This window comes from Scardinius erythrophthalmus, assembly GCF_964197995.2.
Source record: "Scardinius erythrophthalmus genome assembly, chromosome: 21".
NCBI lineage: Eukaryota > Metazoa > Chordata > Actinopteri > Cypriniformes > Leuciscidae > Scardinius > Scardinius erythrophthalmus.
The window spans coordinates 27,346,187-27,365,505 of record NC_138241.1 but is presented as its reverse complement, the minus strand read 5'-3'; the positions used below and the strand labels follow the sequence as shown (position 1 = coordinate 27,365,505).

The 19,319-nt window shown below is 35.6% G+C and overlaps 2 protein-coding genes across 2 annotated transcripts; one reads left to right on the top strand and one right to left on the bottom strand.

Moving 5' to 3' along the window:
- Positions 1 to 592: 592 nt before the first annotated feature.
- Positions 593 to 11,154, bottom strand: abcg5 (ATP-binding cassette, sub-family G (WHITE), member 5). Its single transcript, XM_081350556.1, has 13 exons — positions 10,857 to 11,154; positions 9,295 to 9,416; positions 8,713 to 8,849; positions 6,257 to 6,355; positions 5,907 to 6,039; positions 5,123 to 5,262; positions 4,216 to 4,345; positions 3,822 to 4,035; positions 3,443 to 3,648; positions 2,751 to 2,889; positions 2,407 to 2,592; positions 2,114 to 2,226; positions 593 to 1,084 (listed from the first exon to the last, which is right to left on the bottom strand). The coding sequence occupies exons 1-13, from the start codon at positions 10,982 to 10,984 to the stop codon at positions 900 to 902; spliced, it is 1,932 nt and encodes a 643-aa protein (XP_081206682.1). The 5' UTR covers positions 10,985 to 11,154; the 3' UTR covers positions 593 to 899.
- Positions 11,155 to 11,245: 91 nt separating this feature from the next.
- Positions 11,246 to 19,216, top strand: abcg8 (ATP-binding cassette, sub-family G (WHITE), member 8; the record flags this gene model as incomplete). Its single annotated transcript, XM_081351618.1, has 13 exons — positions 11,246 to 11,311; positions 11,753 to 11,854; positions 12,969 to 13,116; positions 13,215 to 13,453; positions 14,250 to 14,382; positions 15,748 to 16,017; positions 16,095 to 16,257; positions 16,393 to 16,491; positions 16,577 to 16,776; positions 16,866 to 16,942; positions 18,521 to 18,788; positions 18,870 to 18,997; positions 19,079 to 19,216. The coding sequence occupies 13 exons, from the start codon at positions 11,246 to 11,248 to the stop codon at positions 19,214 to 19,216; spliced, it is 2,031 nt and encodes a 676-aa protein (XP_081207744.1).
- Between the last annotated feature and the right edge of the window lie 103 nt (positions 19,217 to 19,319).

Genomic DNA, 19,319 nt, shown 5'->3' with positions numbered 1-19,319 from the left:
TTTTTCATTCTCATCTATTTTTATTTATTGTGAAAATCACGATATCAGTTTGGACTGAAATGTTTGGGTAGAGAAACATATCTAATGCTAATATTTTTATGGGGTCAATATGATATTGGTGTATGAAACAAACATCCACAAATAAAAGCATGCGTTCAGTCATATGACTTGTATTCAAATAAACGAAACACTCGCTGGCATTTAAAATTTAAACATTATACATTAAATGGTAACACTTAACAATAAGGTTTCATTAGATAACATTAGTTAACTAATTTAGTTATAAAGAACTATATGAACAATACTTCTACAGCATTTATTCATCTTAGATAATGTTAATTTCAAAATTTACTAATACATTTTTAAAATCAAAAGTTGTATCTGTTAGCATTAGTTAATGCGCTGTGAACTAACATGAACAAAAATGAACTGGATTTTTATTAATTAGCATTAACAAAGATTAATAAATACTGTAACAAATGTATTGATCATTGTTATTTCATGTTAGTTAATACATTCACTAATGTAAACAAATGAGACTTTATTGTAAAGTGTTGCCCATTAAATGACACTTCTTTCTAAATACATTTTAAAAGATCAGGATAAACATTTTTTATTTTTTTTATTAAACATGTATTATGTATAACAGAGCATTTACAGTACAGTCACATTAACAATCACAATATATACCACAAACAATAATGGTTAACATTGTGGAGAAAATGGATCTATAACTGTGGAAAAGGGAGATGGATTCAGCTTTCACATTAGTTAGTTTTTTTTAATATATATATAATCAACATATATGATCTAGAGATATCCTATGTACAAAATAAAGAACATAACATTTTATACACATTTGCTCACAGGCACAATAACACGTACACACATACAGAAGCTTAGCGTTTGATGAGGTGGTCTCGTATCTTGAAGCTGATGATGCCCAGTATCACAAGCGCAGGCAGGAAGGCATAGAGCAGGAGGAAGTCTAGCGTGTAACGTGAGAGAGCTCCAGGATAACCCTCATCTATGATCATATTACCACTGTCTACCAGACAAGCTCCTGGCAAACCAGCTAAAGGGGCTGAGAGACAAACGGTTAGTCAGAGGATGTCAATATGAACACCTTATTCCTTATATCCCGTGAACCAAAAAGTTAATCCATGTCTATCCATTTGATTCAGACAAATATTAGCAGATATACACTACCGTTCAAAGATTTGAGATCAGTATTTTCTTTTTTTTTTTAAAGAAACTTTTATTCTGCAAAGATGCATTTAAGTCACTATGAAATCACTATGGACATTTTTTTTGTGTGTGTGTGGAATATTGCAGTGTTTATTCAAAATTATTTAAACTTCATGTGCCCTCATAATCTTTCATCAAAAACTTTTTTCATGTTTCCAGAAGTCTTTTCACTCAGATACAGTATATATCACAATATAGGGAAGAAAAGACCATTTCTGATTCATGCTGTTCTTTTAAACTTTCTTTTCATCAAAGAACCCTGAAAAAATGCATCAGGGTTTCAACAAAAATATTAAGCAGCACAACTGTTTTAAACCTTGATAATAATAAGAAATGTTTCTTGAGCAGCAAATCAACATATTAGAATGATTTCTGAAGGATCATGTGACACTGAAGACTGGAGTAATGATGCTGAAAATTCAGCTTTGCATCATAGGAATAAATAACATTTTAAAATATATTCAAATATATAACTAAACAGTTAAATACTAATTTAGCAATATTAGTCAATAAAAGTTTTTCCTGTATTTTATATTTAAAATATATTTAAATAGAAAACAGTTATTTTAAAGTGTAATAATTTTTCACAATATTAATGTTTTTACTGTCTTTAAATTTTTTTTTTTAAAAATGAAAACTTTTTTTTTTAAATTTACAAATCTTACTGACCTCAAACTTTTGAATGGTAGTGTAAGATTTTTTAAATTTACAAGCAACTATTAAAGGAACAAGCCTCTGTCCCACATCAACTTCCTGTTGGGAAATTCATTATCACTGGAAATAAAAAAAAATGTGTTTGTCAAGCCATTTCAAAGGGTCCATTTTGAGAATGCATAAGTTTGAAGAAGACTATGATTTTTCTTACTGCAAGTGAAGTTCAGGCCATAGAACTCAGTGACGATAAGGAGCTCACAGCCGTACTTCTGGAAAGTTAGATAACTGAGCCACTGGAATACTTCAGGCATTTGTTTAAAACCCCTGAAGGAATTATAAACAAGACATTTTTCAGAACAAACTTTGCACATTTGCATTATCTGTTTTCTAACTGGTTAGAGTAGATTTAAATCAAAATGCTGAACAATCACGAACAATAGTGTATTCCTTTAGCACTAAAAAAGCAAACATGTTGGAAAGTGAGTATCAAAATAATTTCTTCACCTTAGAAATCCAGAGCCCACCATGATTCCAGCTATATTGAGTAGAGCGACCCCACTGTTGACCATATTGGGGTCTTGAACGACGCCCAACAAGACCAGCGTTAAGAGTTCACCAACGATGTGTGGCACCATGACCACTGCTGAAAAACACAGGAAGCGCAGGGGATCCGGGTTCATCCCAACAATCCTAAAACACCAAACCACACACAGAGAAACAGTCACGATCCATAAACCAGTCAATTTGATTTGATCCTGAGGACATTCCCCTGGATTTGAACCCTAGTAACCCTGACCCGAGCTCTGATGAACTCAAGTAGCTTTACACAAAAACACACCCATACCTACCAATACAGGAAAGATGTAAAGATGAACACACTGATAATGCTGAAGGGCAGGATATGGATGATGTAAGCCAGAAACATCTGCCATTTCTGGTACAAGCCATCTTTACTCTCCTGGTCAGCAATGGCCCTTAAAGCAGGAACTGTTTTTAATCAAGAAAAACATTAGACTGTTATCCACACTTAAAAAGTGAAAATACAGTGGCAGACACGTCTTGTGTTACCAATTATATGCTATCTCAAGAGCTCTATGTTATAGGTCAAGCAATATTCTTTGACATGCAGGAGCAATTTGTGAGGCAATACACCTCCTGTGTGTTTCTCTCTCTTATCTGGTGACCTACAGTGAAATGAGACTCTTATCGCTCATAAACTGATATATGAAGGACAGGGATTATGTTTCCCAAAAGCACTGGCTTAATTAGTCTAACTGCTGCATCAATTCTGCCATATAATCTGTGATTTGGGAATATACAGTATAAGAATTGTGTATGCACTCATTTGTTTGATACATCAGAAACATATGTGCATAATCTTTAATAATGATAGTTCTTGCCGCCTTGTTGAAATGCAATGCCACAAATAATTTTTCTCACTGTCACAAACTCTAACAATCTCTTAAATGTTAAATGTCTAACAAACTCTCAAGATAATGTGTCTATTTTGAGGCACTTTGACTGTGGATGAGATACTTACATAGAGCCACAGCATTCAGCATGCCGGTATATGGTGATGCACCCATAGCTTGGTAGATTAGACCGATTCTGTCCTGCACGGCACCTTTTGTTACATCCTTACCCAGCTTCATGAGAAAAAAAGCAATAAAGAGGCCGTAGATGAGATTCTGAGAGAGGCGCATGAGAACGCCCATCCTATCACGAGACACATTGCGAACGGTCCGCCTGCGTGTGTGTAAAAGAGAGAAATGCATGAATTGATTTGAATGCATGAAGCTCTTTAAAGCAGAATGGATTCTGATTGGCTGTCAATGTTTTTATCGTTCATCTGCTGGAAAAAATCATTATGAAAGTGATTTCAACGATATCGTTTCTCTGTGTCGTGGCTTCTGTTTTACCTCAGGAGGACATTCAGTTTGGACAGGCAGTTGGGAGACTCCTTGCTTTTGAAGGGGATCATGGGTTTGTCTGGTCCTTGGCAGCTTTGCTCTATCCTTCCCAGCATGCTTTTAAAGATCTCTGAGTTCTGGTAGGCTGATGTGATGTCGTGCATGCGGCTGTAGGTGGCGGCTTCCCTCTCGCTGGAGCGTGTGTCCACAGAAGTCAGATCAACTGTTCATTACAAAGGATGATTTGATAAAAGCGTAACACTTTACTGGATCCCCATATTTTTAGCAGTAAAGATAAATGTTTTTTTAATACCAATACATCTTAAAAACTGTATAATTCACTCAAATTAAAGCTGAAGTCTAAAGAAAAAAACAGATCTTGGGTCATCTTCTAAAGCCCTACCATAAATATCAAAGGGGTTGCAGTACTCAGGACACTCATATCCACAGCTGCTGAAGAAATCCACCATCTCTTCAGGCTGCCCACAGAACACCAGTTCCCCTCGGCTCATGATTGCTATTCGGTTAAAGATCTGTAGACATTTATACATCTTTCAGTCATTTTATTGAGCATAATCTTCTAGATTATGTCACTTTGATGTAAATCAATGCGCTGAATATGAAACATTCTAACTTAATACAGATATATTGTCATATGAACCATACAGGGACATGTCAATAAATGGTAATGTTATAACACTGAACTTCAACACTTTCTGTCATGAAACAGGTTAAATTGAAATGTTGTAAGTAGCGATTTATCCAAAGCAAATTTTGGTAGTAGTTAACAACATTTGGCATGATGTAATTGTATTACAAAATCAGTTGTAGTTGCTTTTAGTCAAAATGCCTCACAAGTTTGAAACCTTTCACCAACTGAAATTGGATCAACTCAAAGTTAAAAAAATGTAAAATGTAATTTTTTTCTTATATCTTAATTGTATTTTTCGCTTTTATTTTTTATTTTTTACTTTTTTTAAATTTATTTACATTAAATGTTAATATCTAATATTAATACATGTGAAACAACACATTTTATGTTTAAAAAGGTGCTATACAAATAGAATGTATTATTATTGAGTGTATTATGAGTGCATGCTCAGAGTCATCAACCTTTTTGTCAACCTTTAGAAGAAAACTAGCATATAGAAGCACCATGGTCTAAAAGCCACATAACTCAAAGGCACATTGGATCAAGGTCACGTTTCTGATGGGCTACGGCCTGCTTCTTACATCTGGTTATCAGCCCTGAGCATTAGCCACTGCATCACACATCCTTCCAGAGTTCAAACAGTAAAAAGTCTACTCACTCTGAATAGCTCTGAACGGGGCTGGTGGATGGTGACTATGACTATTCGATCTCTACTGGCCAGCTCAGCCAGCAGCATCACGATCTGATTAGCCGTCATGCTGTCCAGTCCTGTGGTTGGCTCATCCAGGAGAATCACCTCTGCCATGACATAACGCAAAATGGAAAACAGGAAAAGAAATAAAACTAATGAGAAACTTTCCACAAAGTCCACTCTCTGTCTTTTGAGAGACAACTTTGAGTGTCTCATTAATTCAAGTAATTAAAGCAATTAATAGATTTGCCATTGTCTAAAGTTAGAGCCAAATTAATTGGCTGATGAATTAATTTACTGCTTGATTGGAGAAGGCAGCAGACGAAAGCCACTTATAATTGCTGGTTTGTGTTCAGGTTGGAGTGGCCTTAACTAATCCGTAGTCCACGGTCCCAGGAGACCCCTGAGGTCCAAAGAGCCAGATAAAGGATCCAGAGGGACACTCATCGACCTCAGCTTAATATTAAAAATGTGATAACCCACTTTTAATATCTACTTTAGTCCTTTTCACTCATTTGTCCATTCCTCAATAATCCTTTGAGGGGCTTTGGGTCACTGTGCTGGTCGCTCTGCATTTAAATAACATTTAGTCGTTAATCATATTTAGCTACTGCAGCACATGTGAGGGTTGCATCATCTGAGGAAATCAACACATGCTATACAGTGTTTGTACATCATACCTAAACAAACATTACGCTAGTATGGGTTAATATTTATTTAGGCAAGTCAGGGGGCAGCTCAAAGCACTCACTTGGGTCCTTAAGCAGCTGGCTGGCAATGGAGACCCTCCTTCTCTCGCCACCAGAAATGCCTGGAAAAATGCGGCCTCCAATCACACTGTGAGCCACATGTCCCAAACTCAACTCTGCCATGACCGCGGTTACCTATGGCAAGTCAGAGTGGGATAAGGTTGTTAAAAATTTATTTTTTATGCTTTCTGCTCTATGAAAATATATGTATTTGAGGTTTATTCATTTAAATTGAATTATCAATTGTGAGTTTTTAAACAATTGTTCAAAAAAATGAGTCTTTTTGCCTAATTGTGGTGATGTGGCAAATGAGTTGTGTGTGTTTTGATATCTGTGAAGTGAATGAGCTCACTTTCTTGTGTATGGCCTCAGCAGAGTGCTTTCTCAAAGCAAGTTGAGCAGTGTATGTCAGAGTCTCCTCCACAGTCAGGTAGCTCAAGAGATTGTCACTCTGAGAGAGAGAGAGAGAGAGAGAGAGAGAGAGAGAGAGAGAGAGAGAGAGAGAGAGAGAGAGAGAGAGAGAGAGAGAGAGAGAGAGAGAGAGAGAGAAAACATTCTATATAAGCATTCAAAATAAAGCTATATTCCCCCACATAAAGAATACTGTAAATACCATGGTGAATATAAAGGGTTAGCTCTTAAATTTTAAAAGTGTGAATTCTAGACAAGGTAAAGGTCTGAAAATGAATAAAATCTTAATTAATTAAATGTGTTATAATGTATATAATATTTATATATATAAACAAATTTATAAACATTTTGTCAAGCTCCTTAATAGAGTGGTACAGGGATGATGTCAAAACCCGGAAGACAAATTCGCCACTGGTTTCCTCGAGGATTTCTTATGGGGTTTTATAATGTTTGTCTTCAATATATGAGTAAAATAAAGCCTGTGGTAATAACTTGACGATACTTTGACATTCTGTTTTACAATGTAAACTCCACACACTCACACCCCAAACAGTCTTATCTAGTTACTTATATATATACGTTTTCAAAAATAAACATAACTGCTTTAAAATTTGCGTTTTTGATATGAGTGTGTGTAATTTATTGTAAATTGAAAAACCCTGTTAAAAAAATCATAAGAAAATCTTGACGGAACCAGAGGTGAATTAGTCTTCCAGGTTGTCACATCATCCCTGCACAACTCTATATTTTATCAGGTATAATTTGATATTTGTGAGTAAAACCATAAAAAAAAAACCTGTAATCACAAACTAGAAAAGTCACGAACATTTACTAGTAATACAAAGTGTAAACCCTTTAGAACATTCAGTTATTGGAATTACAGAATTTCGTTTTATTTAAGTATTTTATTTATTATTTTAATATATTGGAGTCAAAAAGGTTGAGAACCCTTATTACTTTTCATTCATGGACAAAATCGTGTGAAAAAAGAGCAGCTTGATCAGTCTGTTAAAAATCCCAATTTCTGAAACTTCTAAGAAAGAAATTACCAAATGACATGAGAGTGAATAAATTATTCAATTTACATTTTTGGGTAAATTGTCCCTTTAAACAGCTCCCATGTTCATCCAATCAGAGCTGACCTCTGGTATGTGAGGTGTGCATGTACAGTGGTGTGTATCAGCAATAATATGCATTTTTGAAAGGTTATTCTGGTAATGTATTAAACACTGACATTATCAACACATACAACATTTCATAATTTTTTAACTTTGCTCCTGAGTGGGCAAGTGCTCTTAAATGTCACTGTTTTAAGTTCTTATCTATATTTGGAGTTTAGGGCTTGTATTTATTAAGAATTAGGCTTATTCCTTTGAGGATAGAAGAAGTCATAAGGTTGTTGAGTTTGTGCGTCATGTCTACATATATCTGTAATTGTTGTACAGTGAAGTTCAATGCAAAAATCATTGCTGCAATCAGCTATCACGAGTAACATCCCTGATTTGAACTTCTTGATCAATTAAGACAACTTCAAATTACAGGTTGACTAAACTTTATATTTTAAGGCAGCATGAACACTTTTTTTTTTTGGTAACACTTTACAATAAGGTTCATTAGTTATGCATGATACGTTCCTGATAATGAACTGCAGCAGCATTTGTTAATCTTTGTTAATGTTAATTTCAACATTTACTAATACTTTATTAACATTAGTTAATGCACTGTGAACTAACATGAACAAACAATGAACAAAATTTGTTAATGTTAGTTAAAAAAAAAATAAAGCTAACAAAAGCAGTCACAAATGTATTGCTCATGGTTAGTTCATGTTAGTTAATACATTAACTAATGAACCTTATTACAAAGTTGTGATTCCTGAAATGAACAAGTATTTGGCAAAAAAGTTTGAAATGCTGAAAAGTACTTTCTTCATAACTTCAATTTCAGCCAGTATCTGTACATTTAGCCCCTGAGACATTTAATTACTGGATTAGATTATAGCTTCCTTGCATCATAAATTTAAGCAGTAAAAATTACCTGTAATAATGGCAGTCTTGCCATGGTTATTTAATTTTCCGGAAGATATGCATGAATAGTTCTGAAGAATATTACAATGAACTCATGTGTAACGACTAAATTCAGAGTTCACTCTAGATGACCTTTACTGCAAACTTTACTGCATGTGTTTAAGTTTGGTTGTGGCAGACATGACCTCTAGATACTATAGGCAATCGCTTTTTTATCTATATATATCTTCTACAGTTGACTAAAGTTCAGTCACATGTAGCCCGTGACATTTACATTGACACGCACACACACACACACACACACACACACTTTTGGTCAAATTGTTTTATGTTGAATACTATATTCATAATTTAACTAAACAAATCTCACCTGAAGAACATAAGAGAAACAGTCTTGAAACTGCTCTGTTTTTAGCTTTCTTCCATTTACAAAAATGTCTCCCAAAAGGTTACCAGAATTCCCAATTCGTCCTGCTATAGCATCTAACAGAGTGGTCTTTCCAGATCCTTGAGAAAAAGGTCAACAAGTTTATTACTTTAAGATATGATATGACATGAAACATGAAATGATCTTTGCAGCCTTACGTAATGTACAATTGCATAATAAGTTGCCTTGTTCATTCTGTTGCTTACTGTTTGTTCATTTTAGTGTCTTAATGCATATAGAGTGAATGATACTGGAAAGATCTATGAGAATATGATTTTATTAATATTTTTTAAATGTGTCACTGGTTATTTGGTTATAGTGGCACTTAAGCCCTATAAATAAATAAACAGAAAATCTACATTCCTTAAAATGTCAAATTCACCATTACATTATCATGTTAAATAACACAAATTAACACACGCTGTAGCTGAGTATTTATTTCACAATAGCATATTGTGGGCTCTGTAATGAAAATGTGTTCTAAGCATCACAGTCATTTCGTCTCCCAGGTTTTCAGTCACTTACCCGAGTTTCCCAGAATTCCCATTATCTGCCCACTGTCTACATGAAATGACACTTCATTCAGTATTTGCCTTGTCCATTTTTTTCTAAAAGATGAAAGGTCCCACCAGGGTCCTACACGTTCACTGTAACACACAGCAAATAAAAATGTTTATGAAATGAACAAGAATTTTAAGTTTGTCAGTATTTTGTTTGAAATTGCAGGATGGAAATGAGTGAAGAAAAACACACATGTGAAGACGGTACACTCTTAAAATCATGGGTTAACAAAAACTAAACAACAAAGTTTGGGTGGTGAACAAACACAGCACTGGGTAAACACAAGACCAAACACATTCTGGGTTAAACTGACTGAGCAAGCATTTTTAGAGTGTATATGTATACTTTAATGAAAGCCTAAAAGCCTAATAGTTGGGTTACACTTTATTTTAAGGTGTCATTGTTACAGAGTAATTATATATTTAAGTGAGTAATATTAAGCAACTACATGTACTTACTATAGGGTTAGGGTTAGTTGCATGTATTTATGCATATTTTACTGTTATTACTATGGTAAGTACATGTAACATATGTAACAAATACACTGTAAAATAAAGTGTTACTTATTGTTGCCATACAAAGTCAGATGACAAAGTCATTCACTGAACATTTAATGGTATCTGCATGCTTAAAAATTAAAATATGCTCATAACTTTAATATATCTGGCTTATGACTCACTGGATTTTTACACAAAAAAATTATATACATGCTAGTAATGTAGCAGTAATCTGTCAATAATCACATGTGCTGTAAGTGGTTAATCAACAGAATAATTCACCACATATAAGAAATGTAGAATTTTTTTTATTTAGGCATCTGCATAATTTTAGACACATCAAAAAACATTTTAATTTTAAAAAGCTTAATTTTAACATTGTGTTGAGAGTAATAAATATACAATCTCATATCTGTGTATTTAGCACTTTTTTATCTATTAGGCCTACTATAAGACGTCTTAAACAAGCTTCTATATTTAACATCTTCTTTCAAATTAATTTAAAAGATACATTTTTACATCAGAAAATATGTTCCTGTTATGCACTATTTTTTATGAATTTCCGTAACTGAATTAACAAAATTATCAAAAAATATGTATTGTTTATTATCTATCATGTTAAAAACATTTTTAAGCATTTTAGTAATAATAACTAATATTAAATAATATTGATATCCTTTTAAGGTTTCGAGTTCTAAAGGAGGGGTTAAAAAATATTGTTTGTGTAAAGTTATCTGAGTATTAAAAAGCTAAACTATAAAAGTTCTAAAACATAGACATTTGACATGATCTTGAGAACTTATCATTCATTAAAATTGATGATGGTCATTATACAGTGCATGTGTCAGGTGCAGTGGTGGGTTAACAGCTGGACCGGAGCAAATTCAGAAATAAAGCTAAAATAAGCAGTTTTACCATTAACCCGGTCCTAAATTATGGTTGAAGATTCAATGCTAACTTGCATAGACTGTGAGTTTAAGACAATCATCGATTTCACTGGTTCATTTCATATCAATGAGATAATCCTACCTCACAGTATAGGACACATTTTTGACGCTCAGGCAGCATGACGGATCTGTGTAGTCTGGGTTTGGACGGGCCGGTCCATTCAACCCATTCTTCTGTAAAATGTCCTGCATGGAATAAGATTGACTCATTTTCACTCATCAATGGTCAAACTAGCCTGAATAACAATGTGACAGTCAGGTCCACGTCTTCAGCTCTCTGAACTCTCCAGCTTGTATTTCACTGATTAAGCTGGAACCATAAACATTGACTCTTATCAGTGGAACTTTGCTCCATTTGCTATATAGAGCCGCTTCTCTCTGCCAACTCTCAGTTTTCTCCAGGACAAGAAGAGGAGCAGGTACTTCTCTAAGCAGGACACCAGACCAGAGGGGCAAAGACCCCTTTTCACCATGTCAGACCAGAGTGCTTTCCATTCAGGAGACAGCTTCAGCTCTAGAGACAAGACACAGAGCAGGGTGAGTTCATAATGAACTATGAATATACAAGCAGTCGCTACATAAAAGTTAACCTATATCCAGAGGAAGATGTTAACATTTTATAAGTGCTGTATTCACATTCATAACAAAAGTATAGGATTATTTCCATGCTATTGGTTTATTTAGTCAAGTTCATTGAGTGTGATTCTGTACAAATGGCTCTATTACATAAATGGACCCTGAACCATGCAGACAACTAAACTAAAGTTTAGTCCAGTTCTCTTATCTGCTGGCATTTGATAGATCTGATAAAAAAAAATGCGGAATCTTAATTAAACCCGATAAACTTTAAACCAAAAGTACTGACACGAAGAACCAAGAAGGGTAATAGATTGTCTTTAAATGTAAATGAATGATAATCAAATATATAAGTGACAGGCATCTGCACTGTGCATCAACTGCGTGTTTCAACACACACAGGGTCGAGACATTCTTTTCTCATCTCCAGAGGAGGACAGCAGTCTGTATTTTACTTACAGCGGAGGTCGCAATGAAATAGAAGTTCGCAATCTGAACTATGAGGTTAGAAATCTTTTCAGTCTTATTTACATTTACAACAAATTACTCCTCAAATTACACTTTTCTTCCTGTTTTCTTAGATATTGAAAGAAGGTTGACTTGACTTGACTTCATCCATTGTTAAATTTTTTCAGAAATCTCTTATGCTCACCAAGACTACATTTATTTGTTCAAAAATACAGAAACAACAGTAATATTGTGAAATATTATTACACAGTAAAATAAAATGTAATTTATTCCTGTGATGGCAGAGCTGAATTTTCAGCATCATTATTCCAGTCTGCAGTGTCACATGATCCTTAAGAAATCATTCTAATATGATGATTTGCTGCTCAAGAAAAATCCCTTCTTATTAATAATGTTGAAAACAGGTGTGCTAATTAATATTTTTGTGGAAAAGAAACCAGATACATTTTTCAGGATTCTTTGATGAATAGAAATTTTAAAAGAACAGCATTTATTTGAAATCATTTGTAACTTTATAAATTATGTTAGTGTAACTTTTGAACAGTTTAATGCGTCCTTAATAAAAGTATTTATTTATCTTAGTGACCCTAAACCTTTAAATTGTAGATGTATAAATATCAAATTAACTGGCCAAAAACACTTTTCAATGCATTGTACAACACACTGATAATAAATTGTTTAAAATGACAAAGAAAATGTTTTATAATTTTCTGGTTTTCAAATATTAGTGTTAATGTTCATAGTTTTTGTAATGGTTACTCTTTATCCACTAAAAATTCAGATGGCCGAAGAATCAGAAACTGATTGTTGAAAATTAATCAGTTAAAAAGTTAAAAAACTGTTAACTAAAAATGCAATATTAAGTTCTAACATCAACCATACAATATTTTAACAAAGTCAATGATAAGATGCCAATGTGTCATTGTTCATACCACATTACAATGTATTAGCCTAAGTTTATTAATTATAGGCTTTATTCCTCAGTTATAATTCATATATGTAGGCTAGTTTTTTACATAATGGGCTCCCTGCTCCATCTTTCTGTCCACTAAGAGGTCCTCTGCCTAAAAAATTGGAAGACCCCAAATCTAATACAATAACATTCAAACATTTTAAAGGCCCAAATAATTCAATTTATATTTGCATACAGGTGGACACAGCAGCACAGATACCCTGGTATGAGAGGCTGTCAGAGTTTAAGATGCCCTGGGAAATGCACAGCAACAAGCAGACAGTTATAAATGATCTAAACCTACGTGTGCACAGTGGCCAGATGCTTGCTGTCATTGGCAGCTCGGGTACGTCAAACTTTATATGTGCAGAATTCTTCAACAGTGCACTTTAAGTGAATAAAACCATCATAAAAAGCCAGAAAGAAACAAAGTGTTTGTTGCAGGCTGTGGGAAGACCTCCTTACTGGATATCATAACATGTCGAGATGAGGGTGGCTCCATGAATTCAGGAGAGATTCTGATCAACGGGAAACCTTCCACACGTTCCCTGGTGAAGAAAAGCATTGCTCACGTACGGCAGGATGACCGCTTATTACCGCATCTCACAGTACGAGAGACGCTGGCCTTTGTGGCGAAACTGCGGCTGCCTGCGCACTTCACACAGAAACAGAGAGATCAGCGGGTGAGCAACTGAGAACATACAGTAAATGCGTACATAATCACCCAGTTAAAGGGTTAGTTCACCCAAAAATGAAAATTATGTCATTAATGACTCGCCCTCATGTCGTTCCAAGCCCGTAAGACCTCCGTTCATCTTCGGAACACAGTTTAAGATATTTTAGATTTAGTCCGAGAGCTTTCTGTTCCTCCATTGAAAGTCAATGGACGGCATACTGTCCATGTCCAGAAAGGCAATACAGACATCATCAAAGTAGTCCATGTGACATCAGTGGCTCAATCTTAAGTTTATCAAGCGACGAGAATACTTTTTGTGCGCAAAAAGTAAACAAAAATAACGACTTTATTCCACTATTCATTTCCTTCTCTCTGGGCCTCGAGTGAGTTCACGTAGTGTTTTTGCGTAGCGCGTCTGTGTTGTACGTCACACGCATCACACATGACCAGCGTCGGCCAATAGTGAGCCTACGTGTGACTTAAGCTTGATAAACTTAAGATTGAGCCACTGATGTCACATGGACTACTTTGATGATGTCTGTATTGCCTTTCTGGACATGGACAGTATGCCGTCCATTGACTTTCAATGGAGGAACAGAAAGCTCTCGGACTAAATCTAAAATATCTTAAACTGTGTTCCGAAGATGAACGGAGGTCTTACGGGCTTGGAACGACATGAGGGTGAGTCATTAATGACAGAATTTTCATTTTTGGGTGAACTAACCCTTTAAAGGTTATGCGTGATTAACTGTCAGCATCCCATCTCACCTGTTGGGGGTGTGGGGTGTGTTCGACCTTTACAGGTGGATGAAGTCATCGCAGAGCTGCGTCTGAGGCAGTGCGCCAACACACGAGTGGGGAACGAGTATGTGCGGGGAGTGTCAGGTGGCGAGAGGAGGAGGGTCAGCATCGCTGTACAGCTACTCTGGAATCCAGGTGAGTCTTTGACAAACCAACATAGATGAAATGAAAACACGCTTAAAGTCAACAGGAAATCAAATGTGGCCCTATTTACATTAATGCATTTAGCAGAAGCTTTTACCCTAGGTGACTTTGCATTCAAGGCAGCCTATACACATTTTATCAGTTCATTAATCAAACCCATGACCTTGGCGTTGCTTACTTGATAGTGCCATGCTCAACGGTTTGAGCTTCAAGAATTCTATTTACTTGAATAAAGCATGTTCTAAATATTATTGTTGATGATTCATGCATATTATCATAGATAAAACAATGTTTTGTCTTCGAAATCAAGCAATATCACGAGCAATAGTGATGTTGTTCCGAATAGACCTTGTTCAGAGCAGCGCCATGACAGGAAAGAAATCGAAGCTGTGAGATCACTTGAAATTTCCAACTGCTCATGTTGCCTGCAGTTTTTGTCAACTGAAATTTCTTGGAAAGGTATAATTTAAAGTGTTTCGCCAGCAGAACAATCTAAAAACACATAAAATAAATAATAGTACAACCCAACCCACTGAAGAGATGTCTTTCCCTCACAGCCACGCTTTCAGTTTCCCGTTAAAAATCAAAAGGTTGCGCTGCTGTGAATATATCTGTGATTTGGGTCTAGAAAAGAGGAGAAGATTTACGTGCGATTATGAGCGTGATATTACTTTTATGCAACAGTTAAATAAACAAGAAGTTAACATCAAGTAACTTACATTTAAGTTGTTGTCTATCTTTGCTTCGCCAAACAGCCCAGCAACCGTCGCGTCTCAAAGCAAATGGAGTGTTTTGAACGAATCGGTTGGGAACTATTCTGACTCGCCAGATTTTTTGAACGAAAAGGATATTAATTATTTCTAAAGTCTTCTAAATCCGAAGACCATAAAGTATAAAAGACTAAACATAATATATAAAAGCTAAACTAAACTAATTTCCGAAAGTAGCTTATTGGTTGCAAACACCATGCAGATTGTAAAATAAAACACGTTAACGTTTTAAAATAAAACGTAACTTACTTGAAATACAATAGGCTACACTGAATTAAAGTAAAAAATGAACATCCTAAACTTATTTTATTGCAGCTAAGTTAGTTGCCAAGACAGCATTAGGCTACTCATTTTCATTTAGTTTTTGATGTGCTACTAAAATAAAAACTAGCCTATATAGAAAATAAAACAAAAAAAATGACAAAATATAATTAGCCTACTAAAACTTTGACTAAAATTCAAATGAAATTGGAAAATTAAAAGAAAGTAAATTAATTAAAAGTAAATAAAAACATAATAGAATCTCAATGATACTAAAAAAACACTAGTCAGAATCATGACTTAAATATATTTTATGTTTTTTCAGGTATTCTCATCCTAGATGAACCTACTTCAGGTCTGGACAGCTTCACGGCCCATAATTTGGTCATTACATTGTACCGTCTGGCTCGAGGGAACCGTCTGGTGTTGCTGTCAGTCCATCAGCCTCGTTCAGATATCTTTCAGCTCTTTGACCTGGTGGTGCTCCTGTCTTCTGGTTCAGCTGTGTACTGCGGTCAGGCCAAAGACATGGTACCTTACTTCACTGCTCTTGGGTACCCGTGTCCAAGGTACTGCAACCCCTCTGACTACTACGGTGAGTGGAAAGAAGAACCGATGTCTTTAGTTGATCATGTGGTTTGGTTGTATCTGAACTGTGAACTTCTCTTACAGTGGACTTAATAAGCATTGACAGGCGCAGTCCTGAAAAAGAAGCACAATGTTTGGAGAAAGCCAGGACGTTAGCAGCCCAGTTTGTAGAGAAGGTAAAGAACACAGAGGATTTCATGTGGAAATCAGAAGACTGTGGTCCTTCAGCATTGGACACCCCTCAAAGGTAAATTTTGATATTCATATTGTTATTTGTTCTTTCATACTGAAGCTTTCATGACAAGCATTTATAATAACCTCACATACTGTACATTAATGAAAATGAAAAGCACAGAAGCTGATAATACAATTTCTACACCAGCAGTGTTCCTCATGTTTTGAATAAGGAATCAGTGATCACAGTTTCCAAACAGAAGGATCGCCTACCGGGAAAAGTGCAACAGTTCACAATCCTAATCAGGTAAATAAACTGGAAAACGCTTTTTATTGTAAAAATGTTTAGCTCAAAGCTTCTCCTTAAAGCTGTTTCCCTGTCTTTTTTATAGGCGGCAGGTATTTAACAACTACCGGGACCTGGTGACGCTGGTGGTTCATGGTTTGGAAGCCTTGCTGATGTCACTCCTCGTCGGTTTCCTTTACTTCGGAGCTGGGGATGTGGGTCTTTCTATCCAAGATACTGTGGCTTTGCTCTACATGATAGGAGCTCTGACACCATTTGCTGTTGTGCTGGACGTCATCGCAAAGTGTGGGTAAATTCAGTTCAATTTTTGTTGTTGTTGTTGTTGTTGTTGTTGTCTCCTGAAGTCCAGTGATGTAATATTTTGTTTTTTACAGGTCATTCAGAAAGAGCCATGCTTTATCATGAACTGGAAGATGGCATGTACTCAGTCACCTCATACTTTTTTGCCAAGGTAAATTAACTGCATTATGTTAGAGCTTCAGAAATGACAGTGGTGTCGATGTATAGACCTTTAGACATCACAATAAAATCACCTTTTTTATATATTTAATATACAAATTTCATATTGTTGTAAATGCTGGACACATATAGGATTTTCTAGAGCTTTTCATGAACGTGCAGTTACAGAGTCAAAAGTGATGATCAGTTTTTTGGATTGGGTTTTGCAAAATGTTTTACAATAGATGGTTGAACAATGCGCTGTGTGATTAGTAATATATAACAGTTAGTTCTGGTCCTCGAATTTGATTAGCCATGCATGCGGCATTCACTATTTATATCATTCCACTTTTCTGTGTTTATGCATTCCAGACAGACTGTCAGTTTGTCAATTAGTATAGCAGGGATTTTTCAGTGACTCTTTCCACGAGTTACATCATTATGCCAGTAGGTGGCGACAAGTGACTGTCTTTCTGAGTGAGTCACTTGAATTATTCACTTAACCCATTTGTTCAAACACACTGATTCATTGAGGGACTAAACATCAGTGTTGTTATTGTTAACTAAAACAATTACAAATTGTTTTCAGTAGTTAAAGCTATTATAAAATAGAAATATTAGATAAAAACTTAAACATGAACTTGATGACTGAAGTCCTAATCTGTAAGTCGCTTTGGATAAAAGCGTCTGCTAAATGACTAAATGTAAATGTAAATGTAAACAGCTAATGGGCAATTTTGAGTCAAAAATATAAATTGCTCTATATTAACTTTTGGTTTATTAATGCAATTGCGCCAATTGCAGAAGTTGCAGCCTTAAATTTTTAAAGTCAATCAACTTGGCTGTATAAGTAATTTCAACTTAAATTATATTAAACTGACTTTAAAAAATGAGTTGGGTCTTGTATAACTTGTTAGGAAAAAAGTCGACAATTGCTAATCTTATTTGGATGAGTTAATGTAAAAACATGTTGTCATGACTTATTGATCATATACATTTTTTTGACAGATTTGCATGTCATGTAACAGTCTTTTGAATTTAAAGTCGGCATGAAACGGAACTTGTGATAGTCTTTTCTTCCATTTTGTAACGTATATCTGAGTGAAACTGATTCTGGAATGAGAAAAAAAAATGAAAGGCGGGACTTGATTTCTTCCTTCGGGAAGCTGGGTGTTGTTAACTAAATGGAGGCAGATCTGAGTGCCAGTTTGCAGTCAGTTGTGGAGGATATTTAGTTCCAGCCTCCCCTGAGACACACATCATGAAGAGAACAGATGTCGTATGGAGGGGGAGGGTGCACGGATAAATCATTTATAATAAACACTGCAACATTCTGTAAAAAAATAAGAAGAAGAATTCATTTTGATTTCATGGCAACTTTATTAGACTTGAATCATTATATTTATTAATATATGTTTCTATTAAGACAGTTAGAAATAGAAACTCAGTTACATCTGAGCTAGATTTCAAACAGACGTGAGTGACATGAAAGGGAAAGGTCACCAGTTGAATATTAGCTCCTGTTTGACCGGTGGACTTTGTCAGCTCTTGACGTTAAATGAGATATTTCAAGCGTCAGTGTCTCTTTCAGGTCCTTGGTGAGCTGCCAGAGCACTGTGCCTTTACACTGGTATACGGTGTGCCCATCTACTGGTTGACTGGGCTCAACAGCGCTCCCGACCGCTTCCTTCTCAGCTTCCTGTTGGTGTGGCTGATGGTGTATTGCAGTCGCTGCATGGCCCTATTTGTGGCGGCAGCCCTGCCAACATTGCAGACCTCGTCTTTCATGGGCAACGCTCTCTTCACTGTCTTCTACTTGACTGCTGGCTTTGTCATTAGTCTGGAAAACATGTGGCTGGGTAAAAACATCACTGAGTTGACACTATAGCTACAAATCTGTTAGTATTCCTTGAATTAATACTGATTTTCATTACCAACAGTGGCGTCTTGGTTTTCTTACATATCCTTCATGCGTTGGGGTTTTGAGGGAATGCTGCAGCTTCAGTTCCGTGGGACCAGACTCCCAATCTCTATTGGAAACCTCACTGTAGAATTTGATGGGATTAAGGTGAGTAATCTGACTTTACTGAACAACTATGGTTTATATTCATGGATACCATTACATTAAAATGTTACGCTTTGTTTTCAGGTTGTGGAGATGATGAACATGAACCAGTATCCTCTGTATTCCTGCTACCTGGTGCTCATTGCTGTTGCTTTAGTTTTCATACTGCTCTATTATCTGTCACTAAGATTCATTAAACAGAAATCCAGTCAGGACTGGTGAGGAGGACAGATCAAATCAGCAGCATAAAATCTGGTCCACATTTGCAGCTTGTTCCTGCCAAGGAACCGGTCTTATAACCACAGATTTTATAAAGCAACTCTGT